This window comes from Agelaius phoeniceus, chromosome 1 (genome assembly GCF_051311805.1).
Source record: "Agelaius phoeniceus isolate bAgePho1 chromosome 1, bAgePho1.hap1, whole genome shotgun sequence".
NCBI classification, from domain to species: domain Eukaryota; kingdom Metazoa; phylum Chordata; class Aves; order Passeriformes; family Icteridae; genus Agelaius; species Agelaius phoeniceus.
Window position 1 is genome coordinate 34,081,689 of NC_135265.1, and position 24,484 is coordinate 34,106,172.

The 24,484-nt window shown below is 41.0% G+C and overlaps 1 protein-coding gene across 2 annotated transcripts; it reads left to right on the plus strand.

The window, feature by feature from the left end:
- The first annotated feature begins 890 nt into the window (after positions 1 to 890).
- Positions 891 to 20,131, plus strand: NFE2L3 (NFE2 like bZIP transcription factor 3). 2 transcript variants are annotated; one of them, XM_054650122.2, is made up of 5 exons: positions 891 to 920; positions 1,076 to 1,135; positions 13,899 to 14,003; positions 14,856 to 14,939; positions 17,314 to 20,131. In XM_054650122.2, the coding sequence occupies exons 1-5, from the start codon at positions 906 to 908 to the stop codon at positions 18,523 to 18,525; spliced, it is 1,476 nt and encodes a 491-aa protein (XP_054506097.2). In that variant the 5' UTR covers positions 891 to 905; the 3' UTR covers positions 18,526 to 20,131. The 2 variants fall into 2 exon arrangements, with proteins under 2 accessions (XP_054506097.2, XP_054506106.2); XM_054650131.2 differs by lacking the exons at positions 891 to 920; positions 1,076 to 1,135 and adding an exon at positions 1,212 to 1,487.
- The last annotated feature ends 4,353 nt before the right edge of the window (positions 20,132 to 24,484 follow it).

Consider the following 24,484-nt stretch of genomic DNA (forward strand, 5'->3'; position numbering starts at 1 on the left):
CAAGAAATTCTACAGGCAAATGGAAATTCTTCAATTGCCATATATTTTCTTATCATCAGAACACTTGATCTACAAACATAAAAATTATGTGCAGAGATTTTGACCATGCTGAAAAAATACCCCCAAAAATAAAAGTTTTAACATCAATGCACAATGTGGAATATAAAGGCTTGTGGTGGCTGTCTTGGCTTTTATGCAATGAATCATGATTGTAAATATATTTACCTTAGCACACATATAATTTATTTTTCCCATAGGAAAATTAACGTTACTTCCACTTAAAAGTCAGAGATCTCACTCAGGCATAAAACCAAACCAAACCAAACCAAAAGGGAAATTTTAAAAAAACTAAAAAAAAACCCAAAACAAACAAAAAAACCTAAAAACAAACCAAACCAAACAAACAAAAAACCACCAACAATAAAAAAGCCCCCCTTAAAAATGGCAATGGAAGACTGTATCCTATTCCAGTACTCTAGATTTTTTTTAAAGAAAAGTGTTACTTCGTTAGAATTCAAGAAACAAGTGTTGCAATAAAACGTTAGGGACACTGTAATACACTCATTGCGTGGTATCACACTGGACCCCGCAGAAAAAGGGAAATGTCGTCTGTGATAACAGCGGAATTGAGCAACTGCACCCGTTACACACAGAGTTATCACTGGAGAAGTGACACTTTCGGGGTCTGCCCGAACAGCCCAACGCCTTGCAAATGCCAAAACAAGTCTGAAACACTCAGATAAGTAGAAGTGATGAGAAGTGATAAGAGACCTTTTCAGAGGACAGAGACAACACAACTGGAAATGTATCTCTAGCATGTGAGAGAGTAAGTTCCTGTTGTGCTGAGTAGATGTGCCGAGGAAAATGCCGAGTTCAATAGGTGGGAAAGAAAAGGCACTGAAGAGATGCTTCAGCAGCAGGTTCATTGTAGTTAAAACCTGTATCTGCATCCTGTAACTTTACTTGGAGATTCTATTGACCGGGAGTTGTGGAGAATCCCTTAGCTTTTCATTTTTTTTTTTTTTTAATTTCCTCCCTGCTACTGCCCCTTGTAACTCATCTCCTTTATTTCCAGCTCGCTTCAGCAACCGCACGCTGTTCCTGCCCGCGGCACGCAGGAACCTCCAGCACACAGGCGGGATCCCGTGCCCGCGGTGTCCCCGTCCCCGTCCCCGTCCCGCCCCGGCGCCGCCTCCCGTCCGCGGGAAGGGCCGGTGCGGCGGCGCCGAGGGGAGCGGGGGGCGGGTTTGCGCTGCGGAGCCGCGGAGCTGGGGCTGCGCTCCGCGTCCCGCCGAGCCCACACGACCCCTGAGGGCCTGCGCCGGGCAGCCACGGGCCGAGCATGGGGCAGCGAGCCCCGGAGCCCGCGGGCCCGCTCCCGGCCCCGCCCGCCCCGCCCGGGTGGAGCCGGGCCCCGCCCCGCCGCGGGAGCAGCATGAGGCGGCGGCGGCGGCGGCCCCGGCCGAGGCGGCTGCCCCATGGCGGAGGTAAGTGAGGCGCGGGCGGTCCCGCAGCCGCCTCGGCCGAGCGGGGCGGTCCGGGGTGTCCGTGCGGGGGAGCGGTGGGGACGCGAAGGAGAACGCTTTTGTGAGCCAGGCACCGTCCCACAAAGAGAAAAAAAAAAAAAAAAAAAACGGGCAGGAGGGATACACACCTCCGGCGGTGTGCGGGGCTGGCCGTGCCCTGCCCGTGTCCCGGGCGGCGGGAGGCACAGCGCCGAGCGGCGGGGCCGGGCTGCCGCGCAGCCTCTGCTGGCGGAGCCTCCCGCACCGAGCGGGGCCAGCCCCGCAGAGCTGCCCTGCATCGGGCACAGCCCGGCCCCAGCGCCGCTGGCACCTGCCGGGCAGGGTTGTAAAGCCAGGACGGACAGTTCTGCTGGGCGTTTCCTCCGGCATCGCCTCTGTTTTCTTCACGCGGGCACACGGGCTTCTCAGGAATATCGCGTATCTGCAGAAACGCAGCTTCTCCAGGGTGTTTCACACGGTGCACCCCTCACCTGGGCGCAAGGCACCTGTGCGTAGTAATGCGGTAGCTACGTTTGTCAGGAACATTTCTTACGTGCAGGGGGTCTCACTGTGCCCGGGCAAACCTCGGGGCTCCTTTTATCTGCCCTCCGTTATCAGCGCGGCAGTTTCAAACTCGCTGTGAAGCAATAGGCAGCCGGCAGCGCTGACCAGGTTTCCCTGTTTATTCGCGCCTCGTCGTGCAGTCCCTGCCGCGCTTGTGTCGCCTTGTGCCCGCTGAGGCCCCGTCCTGCACAGAGCTGAAGAGTTGTGCACAGCTGCAGCTCCAAGATTAGCCAAGCCGCTCAGCTGCGGGGCTGGCTTTTCCCAGTTAAACCGCTGTTGGGAATAGAGTTTCATTGTTTCCTGCGTAGTTTATGGTCTGGGACTTTTGTGGTGCGCTTCGTGGATACAAAAGGTACAGGAATGCCAAGACGGTGGGCTTGTGACTCTGATGTTCAGTACATTTTGAAATACCAAGCTGAACTACCAACATTTTTCAAGCTGGTTTTGAACAATTGTGAATAGCTGGTTCTTATTGTGAATTAATGGACCAGCATCAACTGGTAATTGTTTAATTTGTCATACATGATAGATTTTATTTTTCTTTCTACATTTTTTTTCTTTTTCCCTATTTCCCCATGTGTTCACTTGGTTATTTTTGTAAAGTAGTTGCAAAACTAGTTTCAACACCCTGACTGTAAGAGATGACTTTTTATGTGGAGAGAAGATGATTCATTTCTTTGCTGAGTGTAGCTCTGGGCCTCTCTCTTTACCACAATGCATTTAAGTGAAATAATGATTGGAGCAAGATAATCAGTTCTTGAAATAAAGCGTAAAGGGACATCTGTCTAGAAACCCCCATGCCACTTCCACCAGATGTTTTTTGAAGCACACGGCAGGTCCAAAACATGAAACACAGATCAAGGTGACATTTGGTAGCTTTGTCTGAGTCTACTTATGTTGTCAAAACGTTATTGTAATAGTATAATGGATTCTAGAGTGGTTCAGCTGATTTGTAACTTTCAATTTGCCTTTTGTAAACATAGATTTGAGCTATTTTTAGCATTTCTCTTATCACACTAGATCAGGATGAGAAGTCTATGTAAACAGATGGAAGTATTGGTTTATTTTCTGCTCGGTATTGTGTGGCATCATGATAAGATTGCAGCTGGATTTAGCCATCCCTGGATTGATTTTATTAATTGGACTCCAGTCCCTGATGAGAACATTTCTGGCAACACAATGCAAGCTATTGGTCCTTGTCTTTTGAGATCTGGTGCTTAGAACTACTCTTGAAGACAATTGCAGATGAAAATTAATTCAGTGGCCAAAGCATGCTGTTGAGGCATACTAAACTTGCAGGGGTTTAAACTGTCCTGTGCTAAGATGAGGTGCAGTGTTAGAACAGCCTGAGCACTTTGGTTTTGACAAGGAGTAAAGTGGGTAGGGGGGTTCCTACACTCAGCTTGCTGCCCAGCAGTCTCAAATCAGCCCTAACCTTTGTATTCACTGCATTCCCAGAAAACTATTTCGTTCTGTTTGTTTCTGTAATCAAACATAGGCTTGCTGATGAAATGTAAACCCCACAATATTTTATTGCCTTAGTAATAAAAATAGCAAAATATACTTCCTCTGAAATACACCCTTAAATGGACAAAATAATAATATTAAGTCAGTTTTCTTAGATGGATATGTGTAACAGGACCAGGGGTAAAAGTGTTTGTACCACTACAGAGGCTACATTAAAAAAAGGTTTTTTGTTCCAAGTTCTGCACTGTGCATACTGCCCTGTCCTGCATCCCCTACAGCAGGTCAGAGCAGGGTTGGTAGGTGTGCCCTATGGCTTAGGGTATTAGTTTAATGCCCCTGCACTGTTCTGATCTGGGTCAGCTACAGTCAGCTTGTTGGTTTCGTTCTCAGGGATGTTTGAGACTAAGCTCCCTGAGAACCATGAGTTTAGAGGAAAAGAAATAAAAAAGCAATAAACATTTGCTTTGGGTAACTGGAAATACATTGATCATCTCATGCAAGGAAATGGATTCATTTCTATAGTAATGGAAGGTAGTGATTCTGGCCCTACCTCTTTGCAGAACACCTGAGTCCAAGAGTTTGGGCTCCAGTGGGCATGTTTGCTAAGGAAACAGATAAAAAGCCTGAGACAGAGGCAGGTATTGTAAGTTAAGAGGGGTGATTATTTCTCATGCTACTTTTATTTCCCAGTTCCAACAGTGTTTGTGCTGCACCTAGTCTTTCTCTTCACAGTTTGCTGGAAAAAAGAGATTGCAGTCCTGGTTGATATTGCTTGTGTTCTTTTTAAGAAAGGGTTTTTAATGGGAGCACCACTTTCTCCTTAATATTCAGCACCTGTTTGCATACTAACATCTCCTATTGAAAACAGGGTGCCTGACTTTTTTTGTTCTACTCAAACCTACTCATACACGTAAGTCACATTGAGTAGGCCACATTGAATTAGTCACACAGGTAAAGTTGGGCATATCTGTTTATTTTTCCCCAATGTGCTTGTAAAGTATTGTTGGATTGCTCAAGGACATAGATTATTTTAAGGAAAACTAAAACTGAAATATAGAGGCACTGTGTGGCAGTGTACATCTTTAAGTTTTAAGCCCAGAAAGAGCCTATAAAAAGGGAAGATGGGGGAAAGATGTAGCTGACACAGGGTGTAGGTCTTATATTGGTGGAGAAAAGAGAAGCCATTCTACAGGCACATAACTTGGGTTACATTCCACGGCCCACTCTGCAACTGCATTTTCCTTAGGCTTCTCAATGTAACACTGCCTTAACAACAATTCTGGAAAGCTCTTAACACTAAGCCCTATGTCCATGTGAAAAATGAATGAGACATATTTTCCAAAGCACCTTAAAAACTGTGTATGTGGGGGGGGAAACGGGAGGCCTCAGTGCTGCAAGATGTGGCATCAGTCCTATGTGTATGGTAATAGTATTCCTTCCCAAACAGAGAAAGTCTCAAGAAGCTTGTCACACAGCAAGGTGTGTGAAGGTCTTGCAAGAGTTCAGAACTGCTCTGCTTGATTCAGTGATTTTCTTTTCCCTTTCTTTTTTGTATATCAGTATTTCTATGTGTGCAAGTGTGTTTATGTATGTATGTAGACATTTGAAGAAAGGGAGTTTAAAAACTCAGTGGTTTCTTTATCTTTTACAGAATATACATGAGAGAATATTTAGACTAGCAAGAATGGACTGTGTAGCTCTTCAGCTTTTTCTCTGTGTTAGTCTTACAGTAAAAATGTTCATTCCAAATCACATGAACCCAGGCAGTGCCCATGCCAGCAGAAGAGGCAGTACCTGAATGAGAGCAGGAGTTGCTGTGCTAGGTCATTGTACTCCATGTGGAATGAGCTCCAGCTCAGGGTGGGACAGAGAAGGAAGGTTCTGCTCCCACACAAGTCAAGTAGGTTTGTTATATCTGAATGTATTGCATTCTTTCACCCGAGAGCTGAATTCCTGCACTCGATTAAACACCTGCTCTAATTAATAATTAACAGCATAACATTGCTGTTGTTCGTGAATTCCAAAATTTAAGGGAGAAGATGCACAGTGGATAATTTGTATTGTTTGTACTGTTGTCTCTATGTTACTTTTTAGAAAGGGCAGCGTGAGTCAAACTGAGTATGAGGTTTTGTAAAACCTCATACAAGCACAGTTCTTTGAACACCATCAGAGGCAAAGTTTTATGGAAGGGGAGAATCCGTCCCAGACTTTGAACACCATTTGAAGTATTTATATTGAGTGAGAATAATTTGAGTTATGGATTTATTTTTTTTTCTTGGTGAGTGTCAAAGTTTGGTAAAGTGGAAGTTAAGTAATAGGAAGGCTTTTCTCTGAAGGTTTTTCTCCAAAGGGTGTTTCTGTAATCCATTTGAGATTGAAGCCCATTGAAGCTGTGTGCTTAACTTACAGAACATATTTCAAATTATTCTTTCCTTTTTTTCTTTTGGATTCATTGAGCAGTAGGACATGGCAATATTGCTGTGGAGAGACATCTGGAACTAGATAAATGGGATGGGTCCCTGCTTGTGAATGGCCCTTACCTGTTAGCCAGAACTCACCTTAAGGAGGTGGGGGAAGGATTTCATGGTGTTTCAGAAAGAGGTGGCATAAGAGAAGAGCCTCAAACTTAGTCTTGCAAGGGTTTGAAAAAGCCTAGTCAAAGGAGTGTTCAGGGAGGGTGTTGGAGGAAGTTGGAGTTGTGGTGTAGGGCTGACTTACAACAGCATTTTCCTGCTCTCTGGAGAGCGGCCAAGGTATTGCCAGTGCAGGGGGTGAGTGAAAAGTGCTTGCAAGAGTAGATGAGGGGGATATCAGGCATAAAGATGGAAGAATTAGAGTGTGGTAAATGTGGAAAGTAGAAGAGGAATTACAGGTGAGGGTCAGAGGGAAGGTGGAGATACTCAAATCCTAGAGGAGCTGAGGTGTCAGATTGTGACTTTTAGCAGTGTTCCCTATTCAGAACTGTGAATTGGCAGGCATTTGGTGTTGTAGAGAGGCTGGTAGCTTGGAAAAGCTGGGAGTTGGATAAGCTAGATACCTGAGAAAGTATGTTTGCCTAGGAAGACTCAAAAGGAAGATATCTGGAACTGCATTGCAGACAAAGTTTTATCTGAAAGGGTAATTTTATCTAAAAGGGGTCCCTGGGTAATTTGTCTTTATTCAGTACTGACTACTGCCAGTAAGGGTATACAACCACTTTATGGTAAAGGTAGAGCAAGAAGGGAGGGAGGTATCTTATAGAGCCCTGATGTCAGGTAGTTCACTGACCACAAAAGAAAGCATCGTGGGGCACCAGAGGCATAGAAAGAGATTTTGGGTTTGTTTTTGGGTGGTTTGTTTTGGGTGGTTTGTTTTTCAGGAGGGAGGGGGCACATGGGCTTTGGTTTTTGTTTGGTTTTTTTACTGTCCTCCATCTGAAAGAGTGACCAAATATATTTAATTACCTTCATCACATTTACTCTCAGGGATGTTGCATGCTTTACTGATACTGAAATTGGACAGAAAACAAACTTTCAAACACAATTGGAAGTATTAGAAAGCAGGCATTCTTTATTCTCAGTGTGCTGAACACACCCAGAGAATATCTCATCTAATCAAATGTATTGTGAAACTTTACAAGAAGATATTTATTCCACGAGGACCATATATATTCACAACAGTGTACTAGCTAATACATAAACATCATTTTTCTGAGAACTAATTTGCATGCATGTGCCTCTTACTGGAAGCCCTTTTATGGTCCTAGAGGGTTGTCTGGAGCAGTCTCTGTTGGTCATACTCACTGAGTGCCCCCAGTGTGACACATGAACTTGCCCTAGGGCATGCGCTGTTATTTCTTACTATGTGGCTTTGCCACAAAAGCCAATACATTCCTCATTATCTCTTTATCCTCTGGTTCCAGCTGTATTTAGTATCCTGTGTGTCTACTTTTGCTTCTTTTATCTTTTTGCTAGTTAGTCTTTAAGCTCTATTTAGCAACTTCGAGGGAAACTGAAAATTTCTGTACTTTATGTTGTCTGTCATTGCAATGAAATCGGTTTCTGGTGAAAAACATCTGCACAGAACCAAATGGCTGGAGTGTGCACCTGTTTGGTGTATTTTAAAAGCTCATTTCGAGGAGGTTATTGAGCTACTTTCAGCATGAAAACTGATGTTTGAATTGAAGTCAATGACAACACTATCAGTCTCTGTGTCTTCAACATGTACCTGTCTGTGCCTCCATCTGGAGAGTAGGTTGGTGTTAATTTTGTGTTGGAACAGAGTGCACACAGAATGTGTGTTTTGTACTAGCTGACACAGCTGGCCCATGCTATCTAAAGCCCTGAAATGCATGTGGTTGGAGAGGTGCTATCATCTCACTGCAGCTCACAGGAGGGCTCTCCCAGGGAGTGTTTGGTGGCAGCCCAGATGGCACTATTGGGATTTAGAGTAGATAGGTCATAAATGTTTGACAGGTGCCACATTTGGAATCACATCTATGAACCATTTGATTTACTCAATTACATTGCCTACCTAGCATGGTTTATTGTCATTTTTAAGCCTAGCCATAACATGGAAGTTACTTTGATATTTGGTGTGTCCATCCACCATTCCACCCTCCCCACATCCTAAACCCCAGCTGCATTTAAAAAAATAAAGTACTCTTCTGGTGTTTTCAGGATATTTTAGGGCTTATTATGAATATAGAGAAATAACAAGAAATATTTTTCTTTCTATTTTTCTTATCTATTAAGTAGATATCAGTTTGTAAGATTATAATCACATATTTAAAGTACACAGGCAAAGAGCAAGATCACTAAAATTAGAGCTGAATTATATCAGATACACTTCATTATAATTAATTATTAATTGTATTTAATCCTACCAAGTAGTAAAGTGAAACTACTGGTTATGTTACTAGGAGCTGTTTTGCTTAACTTCTGCTGGTATTGTGCAAGCTTAAAGGATTGTTGCAACACAAACCATTCTAATGATTCTATTCTGGAAATGCTACTTAATTATTCAAAACATGGCAAAGAGCACCAGGCCTGTGCCACATCTTTTCAGCTAATAATGAGGAGAGGGCTAGTTCCACAGAGAAGTGCAGTTAGTAATGGAGAAGGGACAAAAGTTTGTGGAAAACTATCTCGAAGGTTAATGACATCAATGGAGCAGTTTAAAACTTAACAACAAAAATAAAGAGAGCATAATGTAGAGTAACTAAGATAGCACATGAACAGGATACATAAGTTAACAGCACCAAAATAAAAATGTTATTTTGCAAGTAATTGTGGTTGTGTACCTTTGCTCCAGCACTGGGGTGTTTGTAGTGATAACTCTGAGTCTGAGTGCAGTGAAACAGCTTTGCAGGGGCAGGTACCCCCTGCCTCTCAGCACTTTCTGTGTGCCCAGGCAAACCACTCTGTCTGCTCTGCTCTCTTCCAGCAAGCCCTTTCTGTTACTCCAGAGCTAGTTCAAGTATTTCTGTGCACTTGTAGCCCTGGGTTGTGTAGTTCTAGTCCTATGTGCCACCTGCACACAGACCAATAGCTGAAAAGAGATTTATTATGCTTTCTGCTGCTCCTCCAGAGGGATCTTCTTCACCCATCCAATACACCACAGTAGACCTTTTTGTATTTTGGTGTCATTACAGGTTCTGCTGCCTGTACATTTTTTTAAGGACAGCAGATAAGACATGGGTGTAGGAAGGAAGCAAGGGGAGGAGATATGTGGAGGAAAGTTTGATGTACAGTACACCCAGCTGATGCTGAGATCAATACTGTGATTTACTCAATTGGAAACTTAAAGCTCTATTTTTAACACAGAGTAAGAAACTCTGGAAACCTGCCGGAGCAGGCAGCATGCTTCCAATTAAGCGTAGGCCAGGCCACCCACAAAACCATACTTTCTCTCCCTTCCACATTGATTCTTGGCCCTCCTTAAGTAGCAGATTTGACAGAAACTACTATTTTTCATATTCTAAAGACTGACAAACTGAAGCCTGTAGCTGACCTGTGGTGAGCTGTACCTTAGGGAAAGGGCAGGTGCATGGTTAGAGCCCAGCCCCCCACATACAAGGCTGGTGGATAATTCGGTAAATCATGTTCAGTCTCAGACTGTGTTCTTTAATGCAACTGAAAACAGTAAGTGGCAGAAGCAAGATGGAAATTTCAGATAGTTGGGATTTTATTTTTTTATTATTATTTTATGATGAGAATTTTAGTGTAGCTCTCTGGTTTTGTGCTTGCACAGAAGTCCTTCCAAATGCACATCAAAGGTTGCCCTCAGGTAGGGTTGCAGTTTACCATTTGGAAACAGCCTACTCTTGGAGGCAGGAACTTCCACACCCTCCAGTGGTAGAAAGGGAAAGGCTCCTGCAGTCGATGGGTTTGGTGGTATTATTAAGTCTTCTACAATCAGCAAATATTAAGTCTTTTTCTCTATACAGAGACAGCCATGTGCTTTCCCAAATTCCTGGGCTCAGTGGTATTGCTGTAGTTCTATTACTGTTTCTTCTCTTACCCTTGTTGCAAAATAAGGATGGGAAGGACAGAAACACTGAATGTGGCAGCACAGTGCTGAATAAATAGGATCTATACCTAATCCTTCTTGTTATTAGATTAATATCCTCTGTAATAAAACTTTTGTCAATAGGTGTACATCCAGTCTGTAGAATTAAGGTATCTTTAATGAAATGCCTTATTCAAAAACATAGTGTGGCTGTTTCTTGGGGAGAGACCCCTCCTATTCTCCCCACAGTCCTGCAGTCAGTCCCAAGTGATACAACAGGCATGGAAGGAAGCATTCTGTTGTTGAGCTGTGCTGTTCGGTCATTCTTCATCACTGAGGAAGACAAGCTGGTGCAAAGTGTAATAAAAAGCAAACACCAGGGGATACCTGGTTTATGCAAAAAACAGCATAATCCAGGGGATTTTTTTGAAAAGCCAAAACAGAGAAACAAAGGCAAAAAGGTTCTGGTTGATTGGTGTATAGAGGATTTTGCTGAAATGATCCCCTAGGTGAAAATTCGTTATGTGAAATACCTCATGTGTGCTGTATCTATGCCACCATTGTTGTGAAAACCTGGCTGCAGGGCCAGGATCCTTCAGAAAGTGCTCTGGTAGTGCTGAAAACAGGTTTTTTCAAAGGATGGAGAACTTATTGTAGTAATAATCACTGTGAACAGCCATGGTATCTATTTTAATATCACCTGCTGGAGGAAGAAATGGTGTTAGTAAGACTAATCTTCAGGGCCACACTGTGAAGCTCACTCAGAAGAGACGACACATTCCCTTTGGCAAGCCACAGGGAATGGGCATGACTGCAAGTGTGAGACCCTGCTTCCCTCCCTTCCCCACTGGCACCTCTGCTCCATTCACATCAGCAGGAGCTCTGTGCAAAGATCAGAGGGAGATTCTGACCTCCATTCTGTGCTTAAGGTCAAGAGTCCTTCAGACAAAATGGTTTGTGATCCTGTAGTGCAGTTGGTGGCTCTCAGCCTGGAAACTGTGGGTACCATGACACCATCTGTGGCTGAGTAGAGAAAATAGATACATTTTTTTTCCTAAAAGATAACATAAAAATGAATGTAGACTCCAGACAAATTCCATAATTTGTAGTTGGAAATATTCTCCAATTCCTTAGCAGCCAAGAGGTTTATGTACTGATAAGAAAAGACCTGAAGATTCAGTTATCTTTGACATCTTGGAGAAATTAATACAAGACAGCTTTCATAAATTTCTGTGAGCTTCAGGAGCATTTATTTTCCCTTCAGAAAGGAGATGTCCCATCAGGTACATCAGAAATTTAATTGTCCTCACAATGGTTTGGGGAAGGACCATCTCCATTGTAGACTGTGACAGTGTTCACAGGGGTCTTAGGATGAGGGAAGAGACAAGGATTTGACTCCATTTTTCAGAAGGCTTGATTTATTATTTATGATATATATTATATTAAAACTATACTAAAAGAATAGAAGAAAGGATTTCATCAGAAGGCTAGCTAAGAATAGAAAAAGAATGATAACAAAGGCCTGTGGCTGGGACAGAGAGTCTGAGCCAGCTGACTGTGATTGGCCATTAATAAGAAACAACCAACATGGGCCAATCACAGATCCACCTGTTGCATTCCGTAGCAGCAGATAACCATTGTTTACATTTTGTTCCTGAGGCCTCTCAGCTTCTCAGGAGGAAAAATCCTAAGGAAAGGATTTTTCATAAAAGGTGTCTGTGACAGTAGACTTCAGCAGACCAGCATCATCTGCAGTCAGATCTCCACTGTAAGAAAGTTGAACTGTGAGGATTTTGAATGATCTGTAGGACACACCATGGGCTCTTCCCAAAGCTTCCCCAAGCTTTTCTTTTCCCTGGTAGAGGAATAGGTTTAAACCCCTTGAAATTTTAAAAGGAGTGACAAATTTTATAAGTTTGTGACTCCTATACCTTCTGTATACAAACCTAGTGCTTGCAGTTTGTTTTTAGAGGCATCACATTATAGATACCACGTTTATAATTATTTCCTGCATTTGCCTCTTCTGCAGCCAGTAGAGTAATGGATTTGCTGTGTTATGCAGGAGCTGAATGCTCTGCCACAGCAGCAGCTTTCCAGGCCACTTGGCTCCAGAGGAGCTGCTTAAGGCCTTTATTAGCGGTTGTCCTTGACTTCTTACTTACTTTTGATGATCGTGAATTTTATTAATTAGAATATTAACAGGTCACATGAATTTGACAAGTATTAGGTTTGTTCTCCGTAAAATTAAAGCCTAGCCCTGATCTCGCAAGCACATAAGTATGGGACTAATTTCATGCCTGTGATCTGCTCCATTGGATTCATTTAAAGTGTTTGCAAGTAGCTACTTGCCATGTTCCCAGTGTCTTGTGTAGTAAATGCCCTCTCCTGTTTAACTGCATAGAGAAAACTGTTAGTTAGGAGGTTTGTTTTCTTGTTATTGTTGTTTTGTATGTGTGTATGTCTGGTTTTAGGCAAGCAAATTTGTTTTCTCGTATTTGGCAATAAAAAAAATCATCTGGTCGTTTCCAGATGCAGCTGACAAAGAAGACATCATGTATTGGAATATAATTTCTAATGAGTAGAAAATGTGTTAGGCATTACTGAAGGAAACTCTTCATTCCTACATCAGAATGACAGATGAGTGCCCTGTAGATCTATTTGTTTTTACAAATGGCTGTTTATAAAGCTGAAGTTCTCTTCCAGTCTTGAAAAGAAAGCACAGAAAAATTGAAAGCCAACAAACAAAATTAGTTTAAAATGAAATTAATTTTCATATTTTTAAATATTTAAATAGAATGTAAAAAAATGAAAATAATGTTAATTTGTTGTAAAGTTATATTTAATTTTTCTCCAGAGTCCTATTTTTGAAATTTTTATATTACTTTTTAATGTGTTTTGTACGAAGGAGCAATTTAAAAACTTTTATATGTTTTGATGACTGTTACAACTGCAGATTTTTTGTAGTTTATGCTTTCATAACAAACCTGTAAATTGTTTGCTGAGATTTTTAGAAATGAACACTATCTCATTATCTTTGCTGCTGTTGAAAACTTGTCTTTTCTGCTCCTGCCACAGCATTTTTCTGGGAATACCTGGAACTAATGCAGTGTGGCCACTTGGTTTCCTGGCTGCCACTCCTCTGAGTTTAATTTTAATAATACAGACTTGCCCTGCAAAAGCTGAAATATGAAAATATTTTTAAATACAAATACACGCTTTTTAAAAATAGGAATCAGCACTGACTCCTTCTTACTCTAGCAATACTCCAGCCCTATATAATAAACAATGAAAAAGTCTGATGATATGAATATAAATAAAATAAAACTTGAAAATTGCTTCTGAGGCCCCTAAATTTGAACAGTCTCATCACTGGAGATTAAAAAACTCCATCACTTGGATAAATGAAAATGGGTAATGTCTACCTGGAAGTGATGGGAAGCAGAGTTCCTGTTACAATACAGGTAAGGAAGGGATTTTGCTAACTGGTTATGTATAATTCCTGCTTTATGATTCCATCATTGAGTTTCTATCTGGCTTGGATATGTTGTTGTGAAATGACCTCTAATATCCATAATCAGTCCAAAATTTTCATGAAATTACATCGTGGTTCTTTGTCTGGTTTAGAGGAATTTGTTTCCGGTGTCCATTTCTAGTGCAGATGGGTTCAGTGCCTGCCAAGAGGTGGTGGCTGCCCCTCTGAACTGACACTAGTCTTATTTTGTCCCCAAAGTCTACACACACACACTTCATCCCCATGGCCTGTTCAGTGCATATTTTATTTGGAATGCTATCGCTGGAGGAGAAAAAAGTGCCTTTTAAAGATGAATTTTGAGAGCATGCTGTGTAATAGAACTGTTTTATTTGTGTCTTCAGGATGTTGACCTGAAAGCATGTCAGGGAGCTTTGGATGACTGCTGTCCACCTCCAGGAGAGGATCAGCTGGAACTGCAAGAACAAGAGGAGAAAGACAAAAATCAAGTAAGTGATAAAAAAAAGGGAAGAAGAGAAAACTGAAGTAGTGAGGGAGGATACAGAACTTATCACTAAGATAAATAGTAGTGAAAAGTTTTGAAAGGAATAATTTATTTCCTCTTTTTATTTGAAATGTTCCTTGCCAGGGCAGGAAAGAAATGCTCACTTCAGACAGTGCGTTGTGAATGATGCCCTTGTACACCTTTTTGAAAATTGCCTCCTTCCCTCAATCCCCCACTATTTTTTGAGTAGTTGAAATATTCAGAGGTTTACAGAAAACACTTGCAACTAATTATTTTTTAATTTGGGTTAATTTTTTCCAGTATGAAGGTGTTGTGCTAGTGGGCAAGGATGTTTTTGCCTACAAACACTAGCGACATGGATGCTAAATTATACTGCTCTCACAATTTATATAAAGCTTGATGCTCAGATGTAGAATTACATTTGGGGCACTGAACTCTTCAGTTCTGCTCTCTCTAAGCTGCAATGAAAAGAGCACTCCATTTTCTTGAGACCTTGTGAGAGCTGAGAATGTCTGATCCAGGTGTCTTGCCAGCCTCTCTGTTTGCCACTCCCCTGAGGGCTTGGCTTTGAAAAAATACCTGATTTTTCCACACTGGTGGGGGGAGGTACAGCTTCAGAGGAGAGCCCAGGTCTGCTGTTGTGGGCAGAGTAGGCATGCTCAGGCCATGGAGCTGATCTGCTCTTTCTAGCAGATGTCATCTCCCATCAGGATGAAGACTTGATGGTGGGGTCAGCAGCAGTGTGGCATGGTGCTGTTTCCTGTCAGACTTTGATTTTTACCTCCTTTTAGGTGAAATAACTGTGCCTTACACCATGTTTCTCTTTTTGTCACAGAGCAACAGCAACCATGCAGATTCCATTCTCTCCTTAGAGGGCTATTTACAGCTTCTGTCATCGCAGGTGGAAAACATGCTAGAGGTAAATGAGAAAATACAGGTATTGCCAATAGATTTGAATACAGTGAGCAATTACTCTGTTTTATCAAATAAAACCACCACAGCCTACCCTACCCACTCTGGGAATTTATTGGCAAATCAATGTAGTAAAACTTACCTGAAACTGCTAAAGATGCTGCTATCCACCTTTTACGGCAGCTCTCATTGGCTTTACTTGAAAAATTTTCCCCAGCAACTTTTTTGGTGTAAGAGCTGTGTCTTTACTGTGATCTGGTGTTCAAAGTTGGATGGAGCCACTGGACAACTCAGTTAGTTCAACTAATAGTTGCCTTTCTAAAGCCCTAATACCAGTTTGTATTTATGCAGCAGCTCTTGCTGTGTTTCTCTAGAGCAACACTGATTTATTACATTTATTACACATTTATTTATTGTATTTGTGGTGAAAGATTACACTTGTCATAAATATTGGGTCAAGTGCTTACAGGGTTGATACTCTCAAGAACAACAGATCATCTTCACTGCAAATCAGATCTGTCAGCTTTAGCAGTAAACTCATTTAGTGTTTTGGGGTGTTTTTTTGTATTTTTAAATCTTGTGGCCTTCTGATACTATATTTTACTTTCTGTGTGCCCATCTTCACAAAAAACAGTTGTTATCTTAACTGAAGTCTCCCCCTCCTCCCACAGCTCATAGCTGCAATTATTGACCATAAAGCTACTCCCTACATTCCTCTTTTGCAATACGTCAAGGGCATCTTATATACACTTCCCATCATAGGATCCTCTTCCGGGGTCATTAGTGTTTTCCATATAACTCCATGCTTGTCTCGTTTTGGGAATCTCTAGCTTGGATAGTACCTTCTAGCCCATAAATTAGCCTCCTCTTCTGTTCAGCTCTGGAAATGGATTGCACACTAATGAGACATAGAAGTTCATCAGTTTAGTTTTCTCTGTTCTCAGAATTTGAAAGGAATTTGTCTGTAGCCTTTATACAGCTATTACAATACACAGTACCACGTTGCATATTTTATTTAACATCATTAATGCACTGCCATCTTGTGACAATCTATCTGTTGAATTTGGATTGATTGTTTCTGCTAAGTATCAAGTCTTTACAGTGAGTGGAAGTTTTTGATAGCTGACTTTCTAAGAATCGTTATTTTCAAAGGATTAGTTGAAAATAGCATCTCTATCCCACAGACTGCAGGTGGTCTGGTACAAGGTAACTCCCTAGGAGAAATAAGGCGAGACCAGCTTCTTGTTACCTGAGCTCCCAGTAAGCATAATAGGGAACCTAAGATGTTCTGGTCCTTACCAGAATGATGTACCCATCATTCTTTCCCTGCGGAAAGTGCTTTTTACATGTTCACTGAATGGCAATCAGGAAGTTCTTTCCTGAATCACAGTAAGGACACTCAACTATGGAGGGAATCCTATACACTTCCTACTTGATGTATTTACATTCTCAAGTACTTTGTATCAATCTAGTTCATGACTCCTCTGCCTTTGTGCTCCTGAGACCAGCAACTCTAACTCAGGTCCTCAAAACATGGGCCTTAGTGCTACTACAGCATTACCAGTCCAGTTTATTGTTTGAACATCAGGGCTGAGGGATCATATATCAGCTTTGGTTTTGTAGAAAAACCCTGAGTGGTAGTTTAAAGTCAAGACATCCACAAAAGGCGTGACTTGGTGGGGGGGATGTTACCTTCAAAATGATCAGTAAAACAGTTCAGCTGAATTTTGGATGCAATAGACTTCAGTTAAATGGAACTAAACCAAATGTGGCACCTCACAGGCCTGAAAGCTTCATGAACTGCGAAATAAGTAGTGAGACTGCAAAAGCACAGTCTTAATATTCCTGTCTTCCACTCTTTTCTTCACTGCTGTCCTTACTGGTTAACTTCTGCAGATGAGCTATTTATCTTCTTAAAAAAGTTTGGTTTTTAACAGTGTAGCACCTTGAACCAGCTCACCCTTGAATCATCAGTACCACTGCCAGGGAAGGGTCATGACCACTCCTCCCAGCAGGACATTTTTCTTAGATCAGATCAGACAGAACACATAGGCCACAGTTTGTACACTCGGCAATAGTCCCGTTTTTCCCTCTCAACCCTAATTGGTCCCACACTGTCCTTTGCAAGTCCTTCTCCCGTTCCTTCAATCACTTCTGCACTCACTCTTCCTTCTTCCTTTTGCCATATGCCAATACAGATTATGCTTTATACAGATGGGAAACATCATTCCAAATAGCTAGAAGAAGAGTTTAACATACAAAAATTTGGTTTTAATAGAATAAAGTAGTGGAATGTTAAGAAATGTTTGTGACTGTTTAGGCAAGGGATGTAGAGCATTCATTTTATGAAAGATCTCAATTTTTTCCCCTTCATCTTTTAGGTGAACTTACTGGAAGATACACAAGTTGCTACTTCTAGTAGAGGCCAAGACCCATCATCCTCACACCACAATATAAACCTGACCCAGACACTTCACAACAGTTTCAGTCCTCCTGATGCCATACTACTAAGAACAGACTACCCCACTCAATTAAATTCAAAACCAAGACACTTACAAAGGCAAGAGTTCTTCCCTCAATCAAGCACTGATATCACAAACCCAGAATCACAATTTCATGGGTCAAATTTGACAGGGCTGTTTTCAGCTGCTGATCTTAGAAATCTAACAGCCCATGATGATAATTTTGATGAAATTAAGCTCATGTCTTTGGCTTTGGAGGAAGGCTTTAGTCCTATAGAAGTTTCTCAGATCTTTGAAGAGCATGGCTCAGATTCAGGACTACCTTTGAATTCAAATCACAGCACCACCTCTTATTCAGTCTGCTGTGAAGGTTCTGTTGGGTACAGCAGCGGTGTTAAATCTGCTCCTTCGCACGGCTTAGGAGCTGTTGGTGTCCACTGCCAAGAAAACATTAAGCACAGCCATGTGGAATATCCAGGTGTTGCAGAGTGTTCTACAGAAGCCATGCTTCAGCAGTTTCTTCATAATCACACTTACAATCAGCTGCCAAGTCAAGCAGCATCCACTCCAGAGCCTTATCAACAGATGTGGATGAAGAAATCAAACGAAGTGAAGGAGAGGTGCCATAATTCTACTGCTACAAACCGGAGCAGAGATGAGTGGCGTGCAAAAGCTCTGAGAATACCATTTTCAGTGGAGGAAATTGTGAGCATGTCCGTTGACTCTTTCAACACCATGCTAGCAAAGAACCAGCTGACAGAAACTCAGGTATCACTTCTACGTGACATCAGGCGAAGAGGAAAAAACAAGGTAGCTGCCCAAAAATGTCGTAAACGCAAACTGAATGCAATTCTTAACTTGGAAGAAGATGTGTGTAATCTCCAAACACAAAAGGAGAGCCTTAAAAAGGAGCACTCCCAGTGTAGCAAATTAATCAACCAGATAAAGCAAAAATTAAACAACTTGTACCATGACATTTTCAGTAGACTGAGGGATGACCAGGGTAGACCTGTTAACCCATGCCAGTATGTCATTCACTGCAATAGCAATGGTAGTGTTTTCATAATACCCAAGCACTTGGCCAAATCTGAACAGAAACAAGATAACAGAAAAGAGCAGAAACAAAAGTAAGATGACTGGAGATGACCTAAATCACCTTTATTTTGCCTGAAAGGATGATAAGAGTACTTGTGTGACAACTAAAGGTCAGTGATTACAGCAGTTCAAACAGAACCTACACTTGAGGAGAAACACTCTATGTTGAAGAGTCTGGAAAACCCAACCAGCTGTGATTTGTTAGAAGGTCTGTGAGCTGAGGCTTCCGGATGAGGAAATCTGTTTAGTTTTAGTTAGAATCAAAGGAGCTAGACCATCAGTGTAGTGTAGCTTTATAGACCTAGGTTAAAACTAGGAATTTGGTTACTGGTAATGGGGGGCAGAGGGGAGAACACCTGTGAGAGATAAAGTCAACTTTCGATCAATGTTACACATGAAGGAAAATGTTTTAGTCTTGAATACTTGACTCTTTATACAGAAATGATCTTATTTTATTCTCTAGCACTGAAAGAAAAATTATAGTTCTAGTGCATCTTCAACTTAAACTCACTGTGGATTTACATAGGCTCAAGAGATAAGTGCATGCTTTGCATTTATTCAGAACAGTTCTGCTTTTCCTGGTTTTCCTTTGAGGAGAGCAGCCCAGGAGGCTACTGCATTTTTCCTCACTACTTTCAGCATCATAACTCCAAGCAAAGATAGCCTGCCACTTAATTTTACAACTCATACACTCAACCTGCAAACATGCTGAAAAATAGTGTCTGATTCAATATTTTCTTACCTTCATCCTCTGCAAATAAATCATTCTCAACTTTCTTCCACAAAAATGACCAATGGTGAAGGAGTTTCTGTTCTGTTTCCTAGTGAATGTGATATTTATTTGTGTACCTTCTGTTTTCCTCCCATTTTGACACCTGCCTCAAGAAGTACTTGAGTTTTTCTCTGTGGCTTTTTTAACTGGTATTTTTAAGTGTTTTTAATGTCCCAGATTTAATTTTTTAAATATACATTTTACTTAGTCTTTAAATTAAGTTGAACCAAATTACTGTTTATCTATACTTGTAATTTTGAGGTTACACTCTGATAGTGCTCCAAATGAAAAGTTTTTTGGTTTGACATTTATTTGTGCTATTAGAAAGGAGAAGTTTTATTCACTTACATACTTACAACATCCTATCCTTTACTGTTTTACAGCCTGAAAAAGGTCTGCAAGAGCGATGGCCTAAAAGGCCTGTAATGAATGATAAGGAAAGAATGTTGAGGTATATTATTATGAAAGTAACTACTAATATTGATTTCTAGATTAACAAATACTTCTTGTTAATTTTATAACTAAAACACATAAAACTGGTATTTATAAAGTTCTCATTGGTCATGGCATGATGACAATGGAGCAAACTTACATTCAGGTACAATAAAAAAATCTCTTGTACCAACCATGTAAGAACTCCACATACAAGCTTAAATGCCAAATTATACCTGCTGAAGAAACAAACTGCCACTACCATGGAAGTCACGTTGGCTACTTGCACTTATCTGTAACAAAACTGATACTATCAAGTGAGATTTTCTAAAAAGGGAGCCCTAAGATAGTGCCAAGTGCACTGAATTATCAATAATGAAATCAGACTGTTTGAACAATTTTCTCAGCATTTTCTATTAAAAGATTTCTTTAAATAAATGTGTGCATGTGTTCTTTATTGATTTCACCACAGTCTGAAATTGCTAAGTGTAAATTCATAGCAGAAGGTCTTATTACTGAGGGTATGCTATTTTTTGCTATTGGTTAAGCATCAGTGTTCACATGGGATTTGTCTACTGGCTAGATCACAAACTCCACCCAAAACATGCAGTATGTATCAGATACATATGATGAATTGTTAACTTTAGTTGTAGGGGAAAAAAGAAGTGCATATTCAAGTCAGCATGATCATAATCAATTAAATGACGTAAACATTTTAAAATCCACGCACTTACTCTTTGCAGGACAAAGTCTTTAAACCTACTTCACTGCCTACGTGCACAAATTCTCATAGCTACTACATTAGGCTCACAACTGAGAAATCCAGAAAGCCAAGTATTTCTGCTTTAGGGCCTCACACAGGGAAGAAAAAAAAAAGCCTGAACTTTTTGGTGCCCACTCCTTCAATAGCAGTGGCAGGTGAGCTCTGTAGATTTTTGTAAGGCCAGCTGCTAATGAAGTATTGCATATACCCAATTGGGAAACAGCTACACATTTACATTTTGGTACATGCCAAAAATAAAGCATACTGGTAACCCTTTCAGAACACAATAATAATGGAAGACCCTCAGTTCCTCAGAACCAAAGAAACTCTACTACAAAAAACTGAGCTGAAATACTGATTTTGGGCAGACTGCAACAGTACTGATGATACAATGAACTTTATGTCTGGATGTGTATTTTTTTAAACCATCAGCTACCTGCCCACAGGACAAAACAATAGGTGGAATTCAGACTGATGTCCTGTTTTTAATTGGAGTAGACACTCATTTGAACTGTCTTCTTCCCTTTCTGCAACTAGCCTGTGTTTAAACAGACATACACACACAAAATCCACACCAAATAAAAATTCCCAAACATGGCCTGGTCTTGGCTATGTTTTATAGTTCCTTAAATGATGTGTGCTTAGGCTAGCCAGCTGAAGCTTTTAATGCACTTTGTGTACTGGCCTTAGACCATATTTGCAACCTCTATACCAAAATAGAGACACTACAGAATTGAACTTTTCAGGTAAACAGGACAAATCAAAAGGGTTGTAAAATGTGGTAACAGCTGACTGAAGTCTGTCTTGTCATTATTGACAGATCAAGATTTTCACAAAATCAAGATCCCAAGTGTACAAACCAGGAGCTTTATTGCATGGAAAGACACAGTATGGTATCAAACCTACTCTGCAGCCAGATGGCACAAAGACATTACAGCTGCATCCTACCTTACTACTACTCTGTTGAAACACAAGTCTCTGAGGTTAGACTGAGAACACTTACTAAATATAATAAACTAGGAAACCACTAAGCTGATGATTGTAAACATAGCTGTTGACAGCAACAAACTTCAGGAATACCCAAGTGGGAGTGATCATTACAATACTGGTCCCATGACAAAGCTTTGAAGTAGTCTGTAGCACTTCAGTGCTAAACTGCATTTTCGTTATGTTAGTAAAAGCTTATCTGCAAGAGGTTAGGAAAGGTCAGATTAAGTTAAACACTATGTGGACTGTATACCCATTATTGATGGCAGTAACACATACTACAAAGCATTACCTGCTGGCTGCTCCAAGATTCACTCCTGTTCTGGAGAAACATGCACCAGCAGCCAAGACAAGCTGAGTACTCCATCCAACTGCAACCCCAGTGGATGCTATTTGAGCTGTAAGGCTGGACACTCGCATAGAGGGATCCTGTGAACAAGCGCTCCCAGAACACACAGCTGAAACACTGCACGCACTTTAAATGACTACTGCAGTACTGCACTGAAGTGCAGCTTTGAATTCATGTTTTAGGTTTTATTCAATGGCTGTGGCTTTTTACAGTGCCGAATTTTACAAGCTTAAGGTGTTCCTGCTCAAGAGCTTACAATCTAGTTTTAGATGGGGGAACCAGAACAAACTTCAATGAGGAAAACAGACAGAGCACTTCATGAGTATCAACTTGTCAATCTTTGTCTCAAAACACACACATTAGTTCATCTCTGGGAGTCATCTAACAAGAATCTTGAGGACAGAGGTGGCAGAGACCTATAAATAAGGCAACAGGACACTCAACACCAGGGTGTAGTGAGAAACTGTTTATTAAGTAAACCAAATAGAGATGGCAGATGTAACCACGTGAAGTCGTAGTACTGTAGTGTGTATCTCTCATGAAGTACTGCCACTTGACACTGCTGCACAGCTACTACAACTCCATGAAGTCTACCAGCCACCCATTTTCATAGAGTATCTCCAAATGAACATAAAAAGGGGGGAGGGAAGAGTGCTGGTAACAGCAATTTTCTAGGACTTTCCCCCAGGCACCCTTTTTTGTACAGTGAAACAGCATGGGAGGTCTCACAAGGTGCCTGAACACTGTTGACCTAATGTTCATAGCACTCTGTCAGGCAAGGCACAAAGGTATTATTTATACAATTTTACTGCTGATGAACAAACCAGTTCTTGCTCCATTAACTGGAGTAACTCCTGACAAAATTTCTGTGCAACACAAACCAAAAGTAGCTGCAAAGCAAAAACATGACTGTTAAAAGGGACAGTACTTTCACCAACATGGATTATTACCCAGGCAAACCCTTCCATGTAACACTCCTATCCCTTGACACACTGAATGGTATGGCTGAATAAACATGAAGAGAAACAGCCATCTCCCTTAGGTGGAAAAGCAACAGCACTACTATGGTAGTGCTCACACACTACTTCAAAAACCAAAAGGAATACTAAACCTACAGGGAATGCACAGCCCCAGTATGTTCCCAGCAAATTATCCTCTACCAATGAGGCAAAGCTGCCAAAACAAACTCAGCTGACAACTGTTTGAAAATTCAGATCCATTTCTGGGGCTTGGGTTTTCTTCCCCAGAAGCGTTATGATTTCATCACAAAGAGATCATGTACATTAATCATCAAACTAAAAGAACAGTCTTTCCTACACATAACAAAATTCAAGCCCTGTTCATTTTACAGCATTAACAACAACTGTTTGCATTTTCTTGAGTGTTTTTTAGCATCTGCAGCACAACAGAAATGAAAAAAATTCAACTATCATTGTATATAACACAAAGTCTGAGTGGCCAGAACCCTACTACCGACCTCTTTTCACCATCACTTTATAAATACAAGTCACACTCAATTTTTGGGTGTTCTTTGGCTCACATACCAGTCAGCACAAGCTACGTTGTTTTTCTTTCTTCCCTCAGTTTGCTGCATGAAGTGTTCGCTGGGGGAAAGCTGGACCTAGTCCTGACAACCTGATCCTCAGCTGTCAGTACCTGGAAACACTGCAACGTTACACTTACTTGGAAGACTAAGTCTGTAGTGATGAAATCCCACTTGATAGAAAGTAAGAATCCATTGTCTACAAATTGATGACCAGTACTTGACCACACAATACTGCTTTTATTTGAAGTTGCTAACCTCCAGTATCAGGTTGACTCAAAACCGTGACTTGTCTCACCACATTTGTTGGTGACCATTGTTGACTGTCACAAGCCTTAACTTTTAAGGCCGTACCAAGAGAAAAGCCATGAAAATTCAAAAGCAGGACATCAGCAAACTTAAAGACACCAGGTTTTCAAGACTTGAAATATCCAGTAATTTCATTCTTGCAATGCTGTCTCCCCTACACGCTCCCTTCGCCCACTGCCATCAGACCAAAATGAGAACATCCTCCTTATGGAAAACATACTCAATGCAAGTAAATTTTAAATCTTGTTGCTACACTACTGAAATAGTATTTTAAACAGAAAAATTACTGTCCTTTGAAGTGGTTTGGTTAGTTTTTTTAAATGGTGTATGAATGTGGACTTGGCAACTGTAAAGAAAAAACTTCCATCAACTACATCTAAGTTATAGGAAAGAAGGCAAATTCCTTATGATCTGGTCATTCTGTTGGAAAGAAGAAAGTAAAGCAGATTTGTGCGTCTTCATTTACTGCTTCCGTTAGAGCCCACCGGTTACCTATTCAAGTATTTCAAAGTTCAACTTAAGAAACAGAAGAAAATTGCACGTGAATCCTTAAACAGTATTAATAAAGGTTAAAAACATGATTCTGCCAAAGCATATAAATTTCAACTTTTGAATAAACCATGCATGAAGATAAGTGGTTAAAACAGTATAACCTCAAGATATCTTCCCTTAAATACACTCCCAACTGAGCTTTCCCAAGTTCACACTTGGTGTTTGTTTTATTTGGTTTGGCATTTTTTGTTTTGGTATTTTCCTTCTGCCCCCAGATGCAGCTATGGGTAGTAAGTTTTGTACAGCAGGAATTCTACATTCCAGTCAGTCTGTCTGTCTTCATGCTAA